This window comes from Xenia sp. Carnegie-2017, unplaced genomic scaffold, assembly GCF_021976095.1.
Source record: "Xenia sp. Carnegie-2017 unplaced genomic scaffold, XeniaSp_v1 HiC_scaffold_19, whole genome shotgun sequence".
NCBI classification, from domain to species: domain Eukaryota; kingdom Metazoa; phylum Cnidaria; class Anthozoa; order Malacalcyonacea; family Xeniidae; genus Xenia; species Xenia sp. Carnegie-2017.
The window spans coordinates 1,751,474-1,768,323 of record NW_025813481.1 but is presented as its reverse complement, the minus strand read 5'-3'; the positions used below and the strand labels follow the sequence as shown (position 1 = coordinate 1,768,323).

General features: G+C 36.8%; 1 protein-coding gene across 1 annotated transcript; it reads left to right on the top strand.

The window, feature by feature from the left end:
- The first annotated feature begins 1,189 nt into the window (after window positions 1-1,189).
- Window positions 1,190-16,802, top strand: LOC124438922. The gene is made up of 26 exons (XM_046989116.1): window positions 1,190-1,362; window positions 4,708-4,908; window positions 4,979-5,125; window positions 5,257-5,405; window positions 5,844-5,993; window positions 6,092-6,382; window positions 6,823-6,921; window positions 7,553-7,646; window positions 7,751-7,815; window positions 7,997-8,105; window positions 8,532-8,822; window positions 9,559-9,719; window positions 10,128-10,277; window positions 10,359-10,560; window positions 10,719-10,798; window positions 10,976-11,233; window positions 11,315-11,503; window positions 11,973-12,092; window positions 12,822-13,196; window positions 13,321-13,404; window positions 13,573-13,788; window positions 13,925-14,167; window positions 14,708-14,766; window positions 14,891-14,944; window positions 15,466-15,607; window positions 15,875-16,802. Exons 1-26 carry the CDS (start codon window positions 1,308-1,310, stop codon window positions 15,929-15,931), a joined length of 4,041 nt encoding a protein of 1,346 aa, XP_046845072.1. The 5' UTR covers window positions 1,190-1,307; the 3' UTR covers window positions 15,932-16,802.
- The last annotated feature ends 48 nt before the right edge of the window (window positions 16,803-16,850 follow it).

The following is a 16,850-nucleotide window of genomic DNA, read 5'->3' as shown; positions in this document are numbered from 1 at the left end:
TAAATCGGAAATCTTACCTCGTAGAACCCTTAATCCATGTTAGTATTATAAACATATTCTATAGAATATGACGTATCGATAGTGGAAGTTACTGAATGTTTCAGAACTCTTGCCGAGCTTAAAGTGTACCCTAGTAGCATATGCTGGGCAAGATATTTTTCATGCATTCGAGTATACAGCTCATTTTGAAATGTAATTCACACGATTTTTGAAATTTTTCGTGTGTGAGAACATACTTTGTGGTTGCTTAGTTTTTCGTTGTTTACCTGTATAACTTGTATGTAATGTCTTGTCTGTCATTTCCAAGGATGTTTTTATTTCAGTTTTGCAATTGTCCTTTTCCATATTTACCAGGCTTGATAACGCCTTCGTGATTTTGTACCAATTGCATTAAACAGCTTTTTGTAAGTGTAATTTTCTACTTGACTTCTGAAAACTGCATTAAACAGCTTCTTGGTAAGTGTAATTTTCTACTTGACTTCTGAAAACATTTTCACACCTCGACTACTTTTGAACGGCAACTCATGTCACCTCTTTCAATAGAGGAAATACTATATTGACAAACTGATCTTTTGGTTGACAAAATGTTTTTGTGTTAATACTATCCGCTTACGAAATGAACTCGTTATCGCTCGTGCAATGGAGATTACACGATTGTTTAAAAGAATATTTTCTTGAAAACGTTTATGACGCCAAGTATGTAATTGTAGGTGCTGTGATTTGTTTAATGAGATGTTCGTTTTTCGAAACTTCATTTGAACAAGAAAGAGACTCGATGTCTGCACGCTTACCCCGTCTTGATTTTGATTGGTTTATTTACGTTCAATAACTTTGTGACATTTTTAGTACGGCGATCTTGGCTATGCATAACGTGCCTACACCCAACATCAAACAATGACCATATGTTGTTAAAACAACTCGAAACAACTTTGCAAACGCCTTCGTACCATGAGCGCAATTTATGTAAACTACCGTGCGCAATTTATGTAAATTTTGGGAAATTATGCTTAGAAGCTCGCAGTTTTTTGCCCTTCTTAACCCAAAGTGCGGTTCGTGCTTAGCTGTGGAATGTGTGTCGCTTCCTGATAAATCTTACTTTCAATTAAAAATGACATTTCGGTGTCAAAATGTTGACACGGACTGTCAATTCGGTCTTGGGACCCCTAAGGTAGGCCAACATTACTTTCTTATCTTGCCTTGTGTATTAGTTCAAAACGCTCGCCGCACTCAGACGATTAATCCACTCATGTTGTTTTCCTGATAGAAATTTTCGCCGTTTGTCTGTGGGAACTACTACTACGAATGCTATGCTTTCGCACCGTATCCTTGGGTTAATTTTACTCTCCATCTCGTCTGTTCCAGGTATTTTATAATTTGATTTGATTTATAGCATTCTATCGCTGTTTCCCGATGCCATTTGTTATCCGTATTTAGCGTCTCTCCATGTGAATACTTTTCTCACTGTTACTTCACGCTGCTAAACACCATTTGTCAAATCTTTCGACGTGAACGGCGTACTCGCGTCCTATCAAAAGCCTCGCACGTTAGCTGGAATTTAATTCCATTTAACCTTAACGCGATTGAAATGTCAAAATATGATAAACAGCCCCGAATTAGAAGAGCAGTTTATCAAATTTTGGTCGTCTTGTTGAAAGTGATTTGTTGTATTATATCGTCTATTTGTTTGATATCTTATTGTATGTAGTGTTCCGTGAGCTTTTATTCGTCGAAGCAACGTGAGAATTTGCTCAAAATATTCTTCACATGATTTGCTTCGGAATTGGCCAATTTCTTATGTTTCCTTGTTATATATGTACATGTGTTTCTCCGTGTACAATTACTCTCTTTACTATGCTAAGCTTTTCATTCTTTGACGTATAAACAGTAGATAGAAAACGGAAAAGCTCAAAGCCGTGTTGTGTTTATGATTGCCGTATCAAAACAACTGATTTATCTCTCTTTAAAAAATTTCAAACTACATTCAGAGAAATTCGCGTTTTCGTGAAGACTTTTTCATTGTTTCTACTAAGCCATTATTCAGCACGAGATGCTGATGACTTACTTGAGTTTATATTTTACATTTTGTCATCAAAAGTCAATTTAATTTCAAAAGACGAAAAGTATAGTTGTGGCAACACCATTAGCGTATAGTGAAAAACAGATGTAACTCAAAGTCTGAAACTTTTAGAAAACTACAGTATATATGCCATTGGAAGAAAATAGTTTGATAGATTTTCTCCACCATTTGTTATAAGTCAATACAAACTGCTTGAAAAGTAGGATATTTAAATACAGAACGTCTGAACCGCGTGACATCATTGGCATCCAAAGCCATAAATCAAAAGCTGTCGTCTTGTTAATTTTATCAAATATAGTTTTCCCTTATTTAATGTTTCCCCATGTGGAGATTCCCGTTTATCATGTGTGCGCTCGATCAGACATACTCATTTACATAAAATGCGCGAAGTTCTTCGCGAGCTTGGGAAAAAAGTGAATTTTTAAATATAGAAGCGCATGTGTTTGAAATTCAAGCATAGTCTGGCAGCTGGGCGTATTTTCCGGGCAGAATGAAACCCGTCAAAACTATTATTGAAAAGTTCTTTTGCGTTTTCAGCTTGTTTGTGAATTAACATTATCTTGCCTGTATTTGTTGTACGGTTTTTCATAAAGTAGTAAAAATAAGCGAAATATAGTAAAAGCATAGAATACAAGCTCTTATGTATGAGGATGATTCCATTCTACGCGGGGTTGTTTTTTAACGAACCTACTGTTGATGGTGGTTTTTTGATGTAGCTATGTTTTGAAGACAAGTAAAATACTTTAGTGTTATGGAGTATAAACATTAATATGTTTATTCTCTGATGTGTATGGACTATGAACGTTGACTTTGGTTGAAGAACATAAATTAGACTATGTTTCATGCTGTTGTACTAGTTCGTGTACTGGCGTTAATGTTTTTTTTCCAATCGGAATTTCTACAGATTCATCACAAGAGTGCTTGAATTTTGAATGATCATAATCCTTCATGTTATATGCTCTTGTATACGTTTGTTTGAGAGCTTTTTTAAGCTTTGGTGATCGCCTTGGGCAAATTTACTAAGTGGTCTCAGCGTTGTTAAGTTAAAGTTTTGCGCATTTTTTCAGTTTATTTTAGTTTTTTTGGGTGGGAAACCATGTGAAAGGAATGTTTGTGGCACAAGTACCAAGTTCCATAAGGCTGGATTTGTGATCAGTTTTTTTTTATTTATGAAAGACGTGGTTTAGATTATCATCAGATTACGTTTTGTCTTTCTGCATGCCACTCGTTCTCTGTATATATGTATATCCGTGTGCACTTGTGTATCAATGAGGTTACTCCGAGTGGCAAGGTGTTTTAAAGGCCTTGATAGCGTGAATGCTCACGCCATTAATAATGTTCCGACGGAATTGTTGTCACGAATGAGAAATTTCTTTACAAAGATATTCATCGTAAATCTAATCCCGAAAAAGGATGCTTAAGCGTGTGAATCACGAGACTATAAACTGTGAAACCTGTGCCACATCACTTAAATTTAAGCTGCTAAATATTCTAATCCATTTTAATACTATTTTCTGTAACTATTTATTGTTCAATGTCACCTCGATTTAACCCTTACGTACTAGATCATATTTTTTTACAATGCGTTTCCTTTTCGTGTCGTGATTATTGCCATATGGTAACCGTGGGCAATAAGGGATTAAGCCGTTTTGATATACCGTTCTCATTCCATTGAAATACTGAACTTGTCGTTCGTTGATAGTCTATACAAATGGTCTTTACGCTATAAGTACACTATGACTATGGCCGTTTTTTATTGCTTATATAACGTTAGGTGTATGTAAATATTTGCTACGTTTACCTGTACTCCGCAATATTGGTTGGGCTATTTGTATTTGTACTGTGAAAACTATACTAAGCGTTTGAAAATAGTGTATTTGTGCATTCCTGTAAATAGGTTTTGATATTTTTTACTAAGCATATCATGGAAATTGTACCTTTTGACATTTGCTAACGAGATTCGTGCTTTTTGCAAATTTGCGGTAATCCTATCCTGATCATTTCATTAAGAAATGCTAAAAAAATCTTTATGTGAAAATGATTGGTTGAAATAACATAGCTGTGGACGTATGGTTATCTTTAGTGATGGAGTAGGCGAATATTTCTTTCATTCCTAACATCCACACCTAGTTAGTATTTTATTTGATTCTCATATAGATTGCTTCTGAAACTGTATAGTTTTGATTAAATCCTTTTTTTCCTAAAAAGATATCCATCTATGATAATGCTATGAAATCCATACTTTGACCTTTTCATATCGTCTTATATACCTACATATGTTTATCCATTACGATTCGTGATATTTTTTACCAATAGCAGATCTGTGTTTGAAGTGACATTAGCTATAGAAAAATCTGTGTTAGCTATAACATTGAGAAAGCACTTTCCAACATGACTTTAGTTCGTTGTGACGTCATACAAGTTTTGGTTGGCGTCATCATAAATGTGTTCTGCTATTTTGTGTAAAGTGCTTATGACATGAGTAAGAAGTCATGTTCTTCTATTTTGAGCCAGAGTTCTTTATTTTGCCGTTATCGTCTTTGGCTGCAATCCTCCATATTATTCTTAACTTCAAGCTTGTTGATTTTTAACAATCATTCTTTAATGTTTTACCAATCTTTCTTCTTCAGGTATATGTGCTAATACCAATACGACGAAGCTTGACAAAATCAGGATAAAACTCGGCTTTGTTGCACCTTTGGATAACAGATTGGCGGCCACAGCAACCCTCGGACGAGAGTTTGATTCTATTTTCCGTTTATCGGTGGAAGAATTGAACAAGAGAGCTAGAAAAGAGAAGAGTAAAATTGAGTTAGTTGCTGACTTCACAAGTAAGTTTGAGTGTTTATCCATATGTGTTGATAAAAACATTTCAACTTTATTGCTTGTTGCATCTCATAGGTCAAGTCAAAGACAGCGGTTACAATGACAAGGACCAATGTCTGCGCGTGGCCAAACAGTTCGTTGCCGATCCTGATATAGTCGGCGTTGTTGGTGCTTTCAGATCAACTTGCTCCGTCGTGTTAAATCAACTCTTCAAAACAAAGTGTAAGCTCCATTTCAAATAAATCCCCTACGAAATTATCAGGTGTTTCTCTCCATGATGTGATGACTTGTTCTTTGCTGCTCGTTTTAACGTTACGTCATCAACCATTAAGTCATCTTTTTTCTTCTTTTAGCTCGAACTTTGACTCAAATATCCTATGGTTCTACGGCTGCCGAGCTCTCGGATAAGCTCAACTATCCGAGATTTTTCCGTACAGTTCCGAGCGACATCCATCAAGCGGAAGCTCTTGCCGATATCATTAAAATGTACAAATGGAAGAAGGTATTTACATGTGGTAGGAATTTTATTTAAAGAGGGGGGAAACACATTACAGCCATAGACTGAAAAGCGAGTGGCCCTCGCTATACTTATATCAAGAAATGTGCAATCGTACCTGTGGCCTTCACTGTAGTAATTTCGGGAATTGTATGTTGCATAATATATAAGCTATCAGATCTATCCTTTCAACTCTGGGATGCCCGAGGTCGATCTCGGTCAACACAACCGTAGCTATTGGCTAGTTATGTCACGTGATTAGATTCTTAAACAGAAAATTTTAATTACTCACGTGATCCAGGCGGTTGAAATATTTAGGACCCGGAGCATGTGTTTGCTTTTGAAGTTGTAAATTGTAAATTACTATTTGTAATTTTGAGATTAATGGCCTTTTCCCTTGAATATGCTCACTCGTTCATCCAGTGTCTATGTTTTGTTTTGAAGGTGAGCACGATGGCTACTGGCGATTTGGATGGTCAAGACTTCGCAAATGCGTTTCAGAAAGAAGTGAAAAAGAGGAGCGTCAACGTTGTGGAGTCTGCACGATTCAGTCGAGGGGATACCTCTCATAATGTTCAACAGAAAGTTATACAGGTTTGTTCCTTTGCCTTCTTCATCGCGGAAGAAACTCATTCAGGTCGATGGTCTAATTTCCAATGAATGAAATTGTTGATAATAAACAATTTTGTTAGATCAAGAAAGGTGAAACGAGAATCAATGTGATCAGCGCCCTTCCCAATGACGCATTCACGGCTTTTCATCAAATACGACAACTAGGCATGACAGGAGAGGGGTGGGTATGGCTCACGTCAAGCAAAGTCACGGCTGCATCTTTGATCAATGAACCGGCACTACAACAGGCTTTGGATGGAATGGTTGGATTGTCTGTAAAATCCGGCAGTGGTCCAAAACACCTGGAACTTCTTGTCCAATGGACCACCAAAGAAGAAGGAAAATATCCTGGAGCAATTTGGTACAGTGATGTAAGTATTTGACAAACTTTAGTGCTGTCATTGTATGGTTACTTGTCACTTTTGGTGGTTATAGTTCTACACTTATACACGGGTAATATATTGTCTTTGATGCTAGTACATTATGGTGGACTGGGGAGAGTCTGCATTATATGTTTGGAGTAGTCTGCAGAAATGCATTGTGTCGTTTAATTTAAAAGTATTGGGTTAGTGCTCTTTACTTAAAACAGCTCTTTTACGAACTATCAACTTATTATTTTACTTTTACCATTCACTATGGTAATGGCTATCTTTAGAACTATTTTCAGATTTGTCACCACAACAAAGTCTCCATTTTAACATTATATGTTGTAGTAATGAAGTAGGGTGTACAGACTTTCCTTGATCCATCTCCTCCCTTGTAGGTCAACGTTTCAAGGTCTGTATAGTATATTTTTTTTCTTTTACGTTAGGAACCAGACATGTCATTGTTCTCTCCTCAAGTTTTCAATGCCGTATCTGCGTACTTTAGAGCTTTTGACAAATTGTCGAGGAAAGGAATCATTCAACCGGTATGTTGCATCGATTCAACCTGTTGCCATAAAGGCATGCGAGTGATGTGAGAAATGCAAAAAAAAACAACTCTACGAGCTTATGCATTTTTAACGCTGATCTGGATTAATGTCATTTACAAGGATTTATAGTTTGAGTCATATAATGGAGTCTATTATCTTCATTAATAATCCATGTTCTATGCGTGTCAGGAGGGTGGAATTCCCTCATTCATTTAAGAAATGAAAGATGTTTACTGTGTTTGCACAGGCTTATGCAAACCGAGGAAACCTTTGGGAGAACTCGAGAGAAGATCAGTGCAAGCCCGAGACCGAAGGTCGAGGGTTGCACATGCTCGAGAGTTCTCACAAATGTCTCCGTGGTTTTCATAAGCCAGTGGGAACACGAAAAAATCTTTTATTTCTTTTATAAAATAACAATAATGCGAAACAAACAAAACATTTTAATATTCTTCTAACGCATATTCATGATTGAATTGCAAATTCTCTTTGATTGATTAAATTATTCGATTGGTTGAGCTCAGATCTTCAGATCGTTTTTCACAGGCTAATGCAAACACAGCTCTAGAGCAATCACGCGTTTCACTGTGTTTATTTTATAATTCACTTTGAAAATTTTTGCTGGTGACAGGGCGAGAGCAACACAAGGCTTCGTGATATCGTTTATGATGAGTTGAAGAATTTCAATGCTCCTACGTCGAAAAATGGTTTTGAAAGTGCGACAGGTATTATATCACAGTCTCAGCTTTGTCGTCACGTTTGACTTGATTGTTCTTGAATATCATTCAGTGTGTTTTAAGGTTACGAAGATCCTTCAATATATGTTTAGGTCTTCCTTCATATTTTGACGAAAATCAAGATGCTCCACCTTACTACGACATCAAAAATTTTGTGGTATGTATGTTTATTGCTACATGAGATGAATCGGATCTCTAGAAATGATTCGGCACAAAAGCAAATCCATTGGTTCTTTGCTACATTGGCATCTTTCATCATAGTATTAATTATTTGATGAATGTGGTTTTAAGCATCATGGCTGACAAGAATGTTTTTGATCATTACGATTAATTTTTAGAACAAAAAATGGGTTACTGTTGGTTATTGGGAACGTGCTAGATTGTTGTCGCTTCAACCCGGCAAAATAAGATGGCCTGGCGACACGATGCAACCTCCAAGTGATGAAGGTTGGATATTACGTTCTTATGTTTTTTCTTTATGTTCTAATGTCTTTTTGGAGAAATCTGATGTTAAAGCTTGAGTTATTATATACTCCAGTCTAGTGTCTTCTTCAGGAGTGATCTGATGTTGAAACTTGAGTCCTTATATACTTCAGTCTAGTGTCTTCATCAGGAGTGATCTAATGTTGAAACTTGAGTTCTTATATACTCCAGTCTAGTGTTTTCATCAGGAGTGAGCTGATGTTGAAACTTGAGTTCTTACATACTCCAGTCTAGTGTCTTCAACAGGAGTGATCTGATGTTGAAACTTGAGTTCTTATATACTCCAGTCTAGTGTCTTCATCAGGAATGATTTGATGTTGAAAAATATGTATATTATCAATGTTCTTTTATTTGTAGCTTTATTTATCGGTTCACTTTCTTTTCTAACAGGAGAACCTGGCAAGATAACGTTGAAAATCGGTTTCATCACACCGTTTTTCCCAGCATTAAGTGGCCTGGCTGATCTGGGAAAGCAATACCTCGAAGGATTTCAGACTGCATTGGAAATGTTCAATAACGACGATACTCTGGCTGTAGACTTCCTTGGCATTGAGAAAGACTCCGGTATCTCACCATCACAATCTTGTCAGGATATTGCGGAGTCGTTTGTTAAGTCTGGTGTTGTGGCTGTTATTGGCGCCTATAGATCCATTTGCTCAATGAAAGCTGCTGATGTATTAGGTAAGTTGAGCAAGTTAACATTTCGGCGGGAGATTTCTACTCTTGCCACGCTTTACGACTGGATATGATAATAGTAAGCTTCAGACCAATCGTTGCCACGATCATGAACTCAAACATTCGAGACTAAACTGCGCATGTTCAGATGATATAGTTGGTTCTGGCCAAAACTATGAACTCGAATAGTTGGTCAAATGCAGTGCGCATGCTCAGACGATTGTTCTGATAAATTGTTACCGAGCGAGTTAGTCCAGCTGATTGGTATGAAATCCCTTATTTAGTCGAGTGACTGCGCTAGTATTCAGTCAAAAATTAGTGGCACGTTGTGTGTCATCTTCATCATGTTTCAACAAATGCAATTTCAAACTTGTTAGCTCAAGGACTGTTATTAGCCAGGCGTGCCTCCACCATGAGTAAAAAGCAAAGCAAGCAGGCAAAACACAATCACAAACATTACACCGCACCATGCACAAAACATGGACAACAAGACAATAAGTTATTTTAGACTACAGCTTGTGATATGTCTTTGCAAAAATGTTTTGTTTGCCATGAAGTCAATGTACGTTCATTTCTTGACACATGAAGTAAAAGTAAAGTCAAAAAGCAGTGTTTTTTTTAAACTTTGGCCTCCTGCTCTTGTAACGAGTTGTCTTTTAACACTTCATGAAAGACGTCGAACTTTGCTGGAAGACGTCTGAAATTCATAAAATTCTGTTTAAATTTTTTTTCCCTCGTTCAGGAGAAGACCAGAACATGATACCGCAGATATCATACGCTTCAACATCTAGCAAATTATCTGAAGTTTCGTCAGCGTACAAGTACTTCTTTCGTACCGCTCCATCAAACGTAGATCAAGCCATAGCGATTGTTGCACTTATAAAGCTTTATAAATGGAAAAAGGTTTGTCTACATCTTCTCGTACCATTTGATTACAGTATCTCAGCGTTTTACCTCTGAGTCACCACATTGTGGTGTGTACAGGGATCAAAGATTTAAATCCTTTTCTAATTGATGTTAGTGCAAAAATCGTCGCGTGATATTCTCGTGGTATACGCGCGATACCACGTTACTTACTTACTTTTGGCCTACGTTCGCAGAAAGACTTTTTTCATAAAGTTTTTACGGACCGTTCAAATGAAATTAATAGAAACTGTTTAATTAGCGACATGATCAATCATATAAGTGATTTGTTGCCTTTTTATCTTAACTAATCTTCTTATTCTTTATCAAACGACCCAACCTTAACAATGAATACGTTTGCATGACAATTTTTTGCGTGGTATGTAACTTAATATTGTTTTCATGAAGGTGTGTACCATAGCAACTGACGACGCTTATGGACGAGATCTTACGGAACTTGTCCTTGCTGAACTTTCAAAGACCAACGTATCTGTTACTGTCACGGAGACATTTCAAGTCAGAGCTCATGCTGGAATTGTGAGACCCAAAGTTGCAAAGGTAAAATATCATTCATTTTGTCGTTTTGATGCAAGAACGCCTGCTCACTTACTTGACTTGTTTGTAAATGTTTGCTTCCAGCTAAAACGCGCTGGTTGCCATGTTGGATTGGTGTTTATGGTTCGTAACGATGCGGAAGTTGTATTTCAACAATTGAGGGAGTTAGAGATGGTTGGTCGCGATTGGGTTTGGATTGGATCGGATAAGGCTACCACATCGGTGTTTGAAGATGCAGCTAATCTCCAGGATGCAATGCAAGGCGTTATTGGCGTCCATCCGAGACGTAAGTTGTTTTTTTTTGAAGTTGTTGTATTTTAAGTAGCAGGATTTACTTCAATTAATGATAATACCAAATTATAGCTTAACCCCCAAGATATTCTGATGCATTATTCGACATTGATTTCGACTCCCTTGATAATATATAACATTATATACTTTTAGACGGCGAAGGAAGATTGTTTGACCAATTCATGTTGGCTATAGCGAGACGTGAAGCCTCCCGCTATTCCGGAAAGAAAAATGTAATAAAAATTGTTGTATTGGTTAAAATTTTATAGATAGTAATGATGCATAATAATAAAACGTTGTTAAGAAATTGTCGTGTTTTGAAACTATCAAAACAAATTGAGAAACTGTTTTTTCGAATTCGATTTTCTAAGTTGTGCAAATCATCTTGACATTTACTTCTTTCATTACAGAGTCATTCTAAAACAACGTATCTTGCTCATTTATTTGATGCTATTCACGGAATGGCGTTGGAGCTGTCAGAGCTGGCGAGGAAGGAAATTATCACCAGCAAATCGAAAATCATTGACATGAGAAAAGCTCTTTATGACAAACTAAAACGAGCAAACAAGAAAGAAGCTGGTTTCCCTAGCTCTGTCGGTGGACTGGACACCATGTATTTCGATAAGAAACAAACGGGACCCCCCGCTTTTGAATTTGTGAATTTAGTGGTGAGTAAATGATACCTGTAAGTTTATACCCCCCCCCCTGGGAGAATTCATTAGCTTGACTTCGTTCTGTTGTTTGTTCAGGGAAAACAGTGGAAAACTGTAGGTATTTACATTCATCAAACAAGGAGTGTGTCGTTGTTCCGAGATCCAATATTCCCCGGTGGTGTAACGATTCCGATAGTGGGTCCGGTCAAACCTTCGTATAGAATTGCGGCGTTCTTTCCTACGAGTAAAACATTTGGTCCGCTTGCTGATCTTGCTGAAGAATGGGTACGTATTGTGTACAACTTTTCTGATTTAAAGCTTTGAATATCTGCCTCATTTGATTCGAAGACCATTACGAAATGACCAGGGATGGATTTAGTGCAAGGGTGCAGGGGGTGTAAATTTCCCAGCAGAATGTTAATGTACCAAAAATTTAGCAAAATTAACTGTCAAACTACACATTTCCTCGGATCTCAAATCAAACACAAAAAGTTTGATATATGAGTGATAAAACGACACTTGCAATATAACCACCAAAACATAATCCAAACTAGACTGACTGAAAGATATCTTATTACAAGTAGGTCATATCATACACCCCCCTCCCAGAAAATCATCCTGGGTCCTTCCCCGACAAAATCGAAGTGGAAAATATACTTCAAATTTCAAACAAACGTCATCAACAGTTGCTCAACGAGTCATGTGAAATTAAATAAAAGTATTATTATGCCTGCTTATTTTAAATTCATTATAGAAATCTGCTTTTAAAATCGCCGTCAACACAATCAACAGTGATTCGTTGTACAACATTCGTCTCGAATACGACATTATAGAAACCACTAAAGATGTAGACTCGTGTCGTAAACGAGCTGCTGTAAGTATATCTATGTTCAGGTTTGGGTTAAATTTTGTTCTCACACACAACAGGGAGTTGCTGCAGCCAATCCGCCGCAAGCTTGACATTTATTACACTCAAAAAAACAGTTAATACAGCTACCATTACATCGGCTAAGCGGCCCTATTCCCACGAGTAGCAGCCTAAACTCAACAGTCTTAGTTACCAATATACATATGTCTATAGTGTTCCAGGTAGGTGGGTGGGACTTTAGTCAAGCTTTGCGGATGCAACAACAAAATGCCGTTCCTCAGTCGTTCCTCAGTCGGCGGAAAATAATACTTTGACAGCGTAAGTTAATGATTGACGATTTGAATCAATGATTCACAGAATGAAATATCAACTAAGAGGGAGAGTTATTAATCGACTGGGTGTTTGTTGAAAAGGAAATAAGTGCTTGACAGGTTGAATTATCGATTGACCGAGGGGAATCATTGATTGACAGAGTGAAATATTAACTAACAGGGAGAGCTATTGATTGACAGGGTGTTGGTTTAAAAGGGAATAAATGATTGACAAGTTGAATCATTTAATGGCAGAGGGATATATTGATTGTCAAGGGTGAATAAAGATTGACAAGTTGATTTATTGGTTAAAATACTTACTGAATCACAAATACATGCAATCTTCATTAGTTCTATTTTTCAGAACTCAAGTCCATAAATTTAAACCAAAGATATTTGCTGAGCTTGACAACTTTTTATTTAGACTCTTTCTTCTAATGTTGACATGATCATTGGTGAAGCACGTTCGGAATGCTCTATTGCCATTTCCAAACAGACGAATCACACATTAGTACCTCAAATATCGTACGCGTCGACGTCTCCTTTTCTCTCCGACAAAAACAAATTTCCATTTTTGTTTCGTACTTGTCCGTCTGACGTTTATCAGGCCAAAGCACTTGGGGAATTGGTGAAAATTCACGAGTGGAAAAAGATGGGGACAATTGCCGTTAAGGACGAATATAGCCGGGAACTTGTACGCCGTACGGAGAAAATCCTCACTAAAGAAAACATTGTTTTGGGTGCTCAGGAGCGAATGAAACATGGTGACTACAAGGATGTTGCTAATCATCTAAAAGAGGTCAGTTGTTAAAGGTTGTCATGACTACAAATGATTTATGGATGCATTGAAATGTAATGTGAGAAAGGTAGCGAGGATGGTCTGCTTTCTGAATAAAATCATTTTGTTTGTCTTTTCATTACAGATAAAGAAGAGTAAAACGGCTGTGAATCTTGTCATCTCAAGAACTGACGAGGCTGAAAAGATATTTCAAACTGCAATCGACATGGTCAGTGGAGAATGAATTTTCATGCTAATAGACAGACTTAATATATCTATCATGTAGACTTTCTACTTTAACCTACTCCAAGCGGAAAAACTTTGAGTCAAACACCTTACATACTAATAATCGTTTCACATGACATTATTGTCCATATGCTTTACATATTTCCTAAAGGGTATGACGGGTAAAGGTTGGACGTGGCTGGGTGGCGATGGATCGACGTCATCAACCTTTAAACGATCCCCGAATCTTCAGAGTGCAATGCAAGGCATGGTGGGAACGAGACCACAGAGTGGAAAAGGCGCCGTTTATGAGAAGTTCCTTAAGGAGTGGAAGAATAGCGAACGAAATAAATATCCTGGTATAATCCACACTTCAAGAATAGAGCAGGTTTGTTTTTTGTTTTGTGGATTATGTTTTCCTTGTAAAACGATGGCCATATTGAAGACATGCTCTACACTAATTACTGTTGTTCATCTTCAACTTTTTAAAATCGACCATGACTCATTTAATATGAATACTTCAGGTTTCCTGTTATGTCCCCCAAGTGTTCGATGCAGTCTTAGCGTATGCCACTGCCTTGCAACGTCTCTACGAAGTTGATCTCATCAACGAGAAAACGAGCCGACGAGTTCTCAGGAAACATTTGATCAACGAACTAAAAAAGATGCGGAATGAGCAGACTGGTTTTGAAGGCACAACCGGAGGCAGACAATATTTCTCGGAAAAACAAGATGGAGTACCCATTTACGATGTTGTCAATCTTAATGTGAGTAATGGAGTCGAAGAAATTGTCGTTTTGTTTGGAAAACTCGCAATGAAAATTACTTTTTGCATGTCTGTTGAATGGCAACCTTCAACGAGAATTTTCACGCTACATAACTTCGGGAAATAATATGTTTTGAGAATTTTCATCATACTTTACCTTTCAGTGGTTCCAACTAAACACCACACAAAAAAGAACGTTCCTCTATAGATAAATTAATTTCTGTGCTAAATGAATGAATCCAAGTCGGTCTTTAAAAGGCCTATTGCAATTGCTTTGTTTTGAAAGATAATCTTAGCAATCTTTAAACTGCTTTACACAATGACTGTTACCAACAAATAGTGATCCCATTCTTCATGTGACAGTTGGCAAATTACTTATGTGGATGAGTTGTGCTGTGTTTGATTATCTGGTTTCATTCATTTAGAATTTTTAGCAATAAATTTTGGGCGAGGATTTTTTTTCTCTGTGGTGTTTCTTTTGACATGCTATCAAAACAATAAAGAAGGTTTTGTTGAATTTCCGTTTTGTGTTGTTGTTTAGGGCGAGAGTTGGGTCAAAGTAGGCACGTATACAGCTGAAGATGGTCTTCAACTCACGGGGTTTGTAAACTTTGAAGATATACTTTCAATATTCAAGAAAAATAACATGTAGAACTATTCTTTCAGTTCAACTGACGTAAATTTTCTTTTACTTATGTTGAAAAATTGATATTTTTCTTGTTAGGCATATCGTCTGGCCTGGAGGCGGGTTGAGCACACCATCAGAACATCAACCACAGTAAGTTTCTTATGATTGTTTGTCAACTTTATTTTAATTAAGGATTAACAAATTAGAACGGCAGACCAGACTGAGCACATCGATTTTCAAGTTCGGTAGTATGAAGGTAGAATCACTGCTTGCAAAAGCTATCTAGACTTTTCTCTCTGCCGTAAGCTAGAACCAGGCTGTCCGAGTTGCAAGATGGGGTGCCCCCCCCTCCCCAACGAAATTTGACAACATAATCATTTTCCTGGTAATCGTTAATAGGACACAATATGAACTGGTTTTTTTTTGTACAGAAAATTACCAATTTACTTTCATGGAACACGAATTCACGAACGACTCTGAATGAGAAACATCCACTACATCCACTTAACCAAATATACACCAACTTTTTTCTTTATTTTTGTAAATAACTCCCTTCAGGGTGACCTCTTCCAAGCTGATTGCTTGGGTTCCCGAGGCTTTGTCCAGCCGAAGCTCATAGCAGATACACCAATGACTTTCCTTTCATACTAACTCTCTGTGTTTCAATGTAGGATATCCACTGCAACAAGTGTCCAGGAGATTGTAGACAGGAAGGTCTTACTAGCACTGTGTGCTATATTTGGCATTTTTACGCTGGTCGTAATTATCGTCATAATTTTATGGATTATCACGAAATTTAATTGCGTCTGTAAGGTAAGAAATGAGTTATATAACTGAAATGAATGCTACGTATGCTTAAGAGCCAAAAGGACATGTTTGCGAATCGCAATGCCTAAATTTTAATGTGGGATGACAAAATGTTGTAAATGAAAGATGTGTAGTTTTTGCTTCAAAATGTATTTTCAAGTCATGCGCAGTGAAATTCTTCATAAGGGATGATAGTAAACGTAGTATTATGTGAGATTTAACACTTTGATGGTTGAGCAGTTTCTTAGAATTTCTCTACCTCGATTTTTATAGAAAAAGGAGAATAATTACGTGAACGGTAATGCTGTTAAAAACAACATCAACAGATAGTTGAAGTGCTTCAAAACGGAATCACGCAAGCCAGAATTTAATCCATTGTATGTCCCTCTTTACTACGTAGTATCATATATTGTACTCAGACTGTCATTATCGAGGAATCGTTCGGCTTAAGAATAATTTTACAATAGTGAAGAGTAGACATTCAGCGCTAAATTGTATTGACATGCGAGTTTCAACATTTTCTGGTATATAGTGAAAAGGACTTGCTTAAAGCATAAATTTTGGAAATGAAAACTTGTCTACAAGCTGGATTTTAACTTATTGGTATAATTTCAGTATTAAAAAGTCAGTTTTAGTTCTCTTCGTACAGGCAAATGTTCAGCAGTAGCTGTGAGGCAATATTGATAGTTATTGAAGATGGATGAACAATATTTTCGTTAGCGGAAATAGAAAAAGATGAAAGCCATTACTAATGAAAACGAAAACACGCAAGTTTTAAGTGCTTAAAGATAAGACTAAAATTAGACACTTTACTGAATTTAGTCAACTTATTAAAACTGTTAAAGACATTTGAAAGAGGCGATAAATAGAAAAACATATATTTCCGAATTTTCATTTGATAAAAACTTAGATTATGGAACTTATGTTTATGAAAATTCATCACTGACTCTTTTTTCAATACTGAAATTACATCGAAAATAATATCTGCTTCAGTAAAATATGTCGGACATTATTACTTCCTTTCCTTAGTAACATTTCGTGTTATGTGTCCGTCGTAGACAGCTAATTAAGAACACAAATCCGTTTGTTTTGACTCCTAATTGTATTACTTAGCGTCATTTTATTTTGTAAATGGAAATTATTGAACTGACCTACTGTATATAGAATATTTCTAGTTAAATAAAAAAAAATTCAAATTTTACGTCTGTCGTTGTAATGATCAAGAGTATTACAAGGTGCATGAAATAAG

What these genes read in the sequence shown, in the direction of transcription:
- LOC124438922 (XM_046989116.1), top strand. Translation starts at nt 1,308, where the DNA reads ATGCTTTCGCACCGTATCCTTGGGTTAATTTTACTCTCCATCTCGTCT. An exon ending in GTTAGTTGCTGACTTCACAA is followed by an intron (nt 4,909 to 4,978) that starts GTAAGTTTGAGT and finishes TGCATCTCATAG; the next exon opens with GTCAAGTCAAAGACAGCGGT. An exon ending in GAGCAATTTGGTACAGTGAT is followed by an intron (nt 6,383 to 6,822) that starts GTAAGTATTTGA and finishes CTTTTACGTTAG; the next exon opens with GAACCAGACATGTCATTGTT.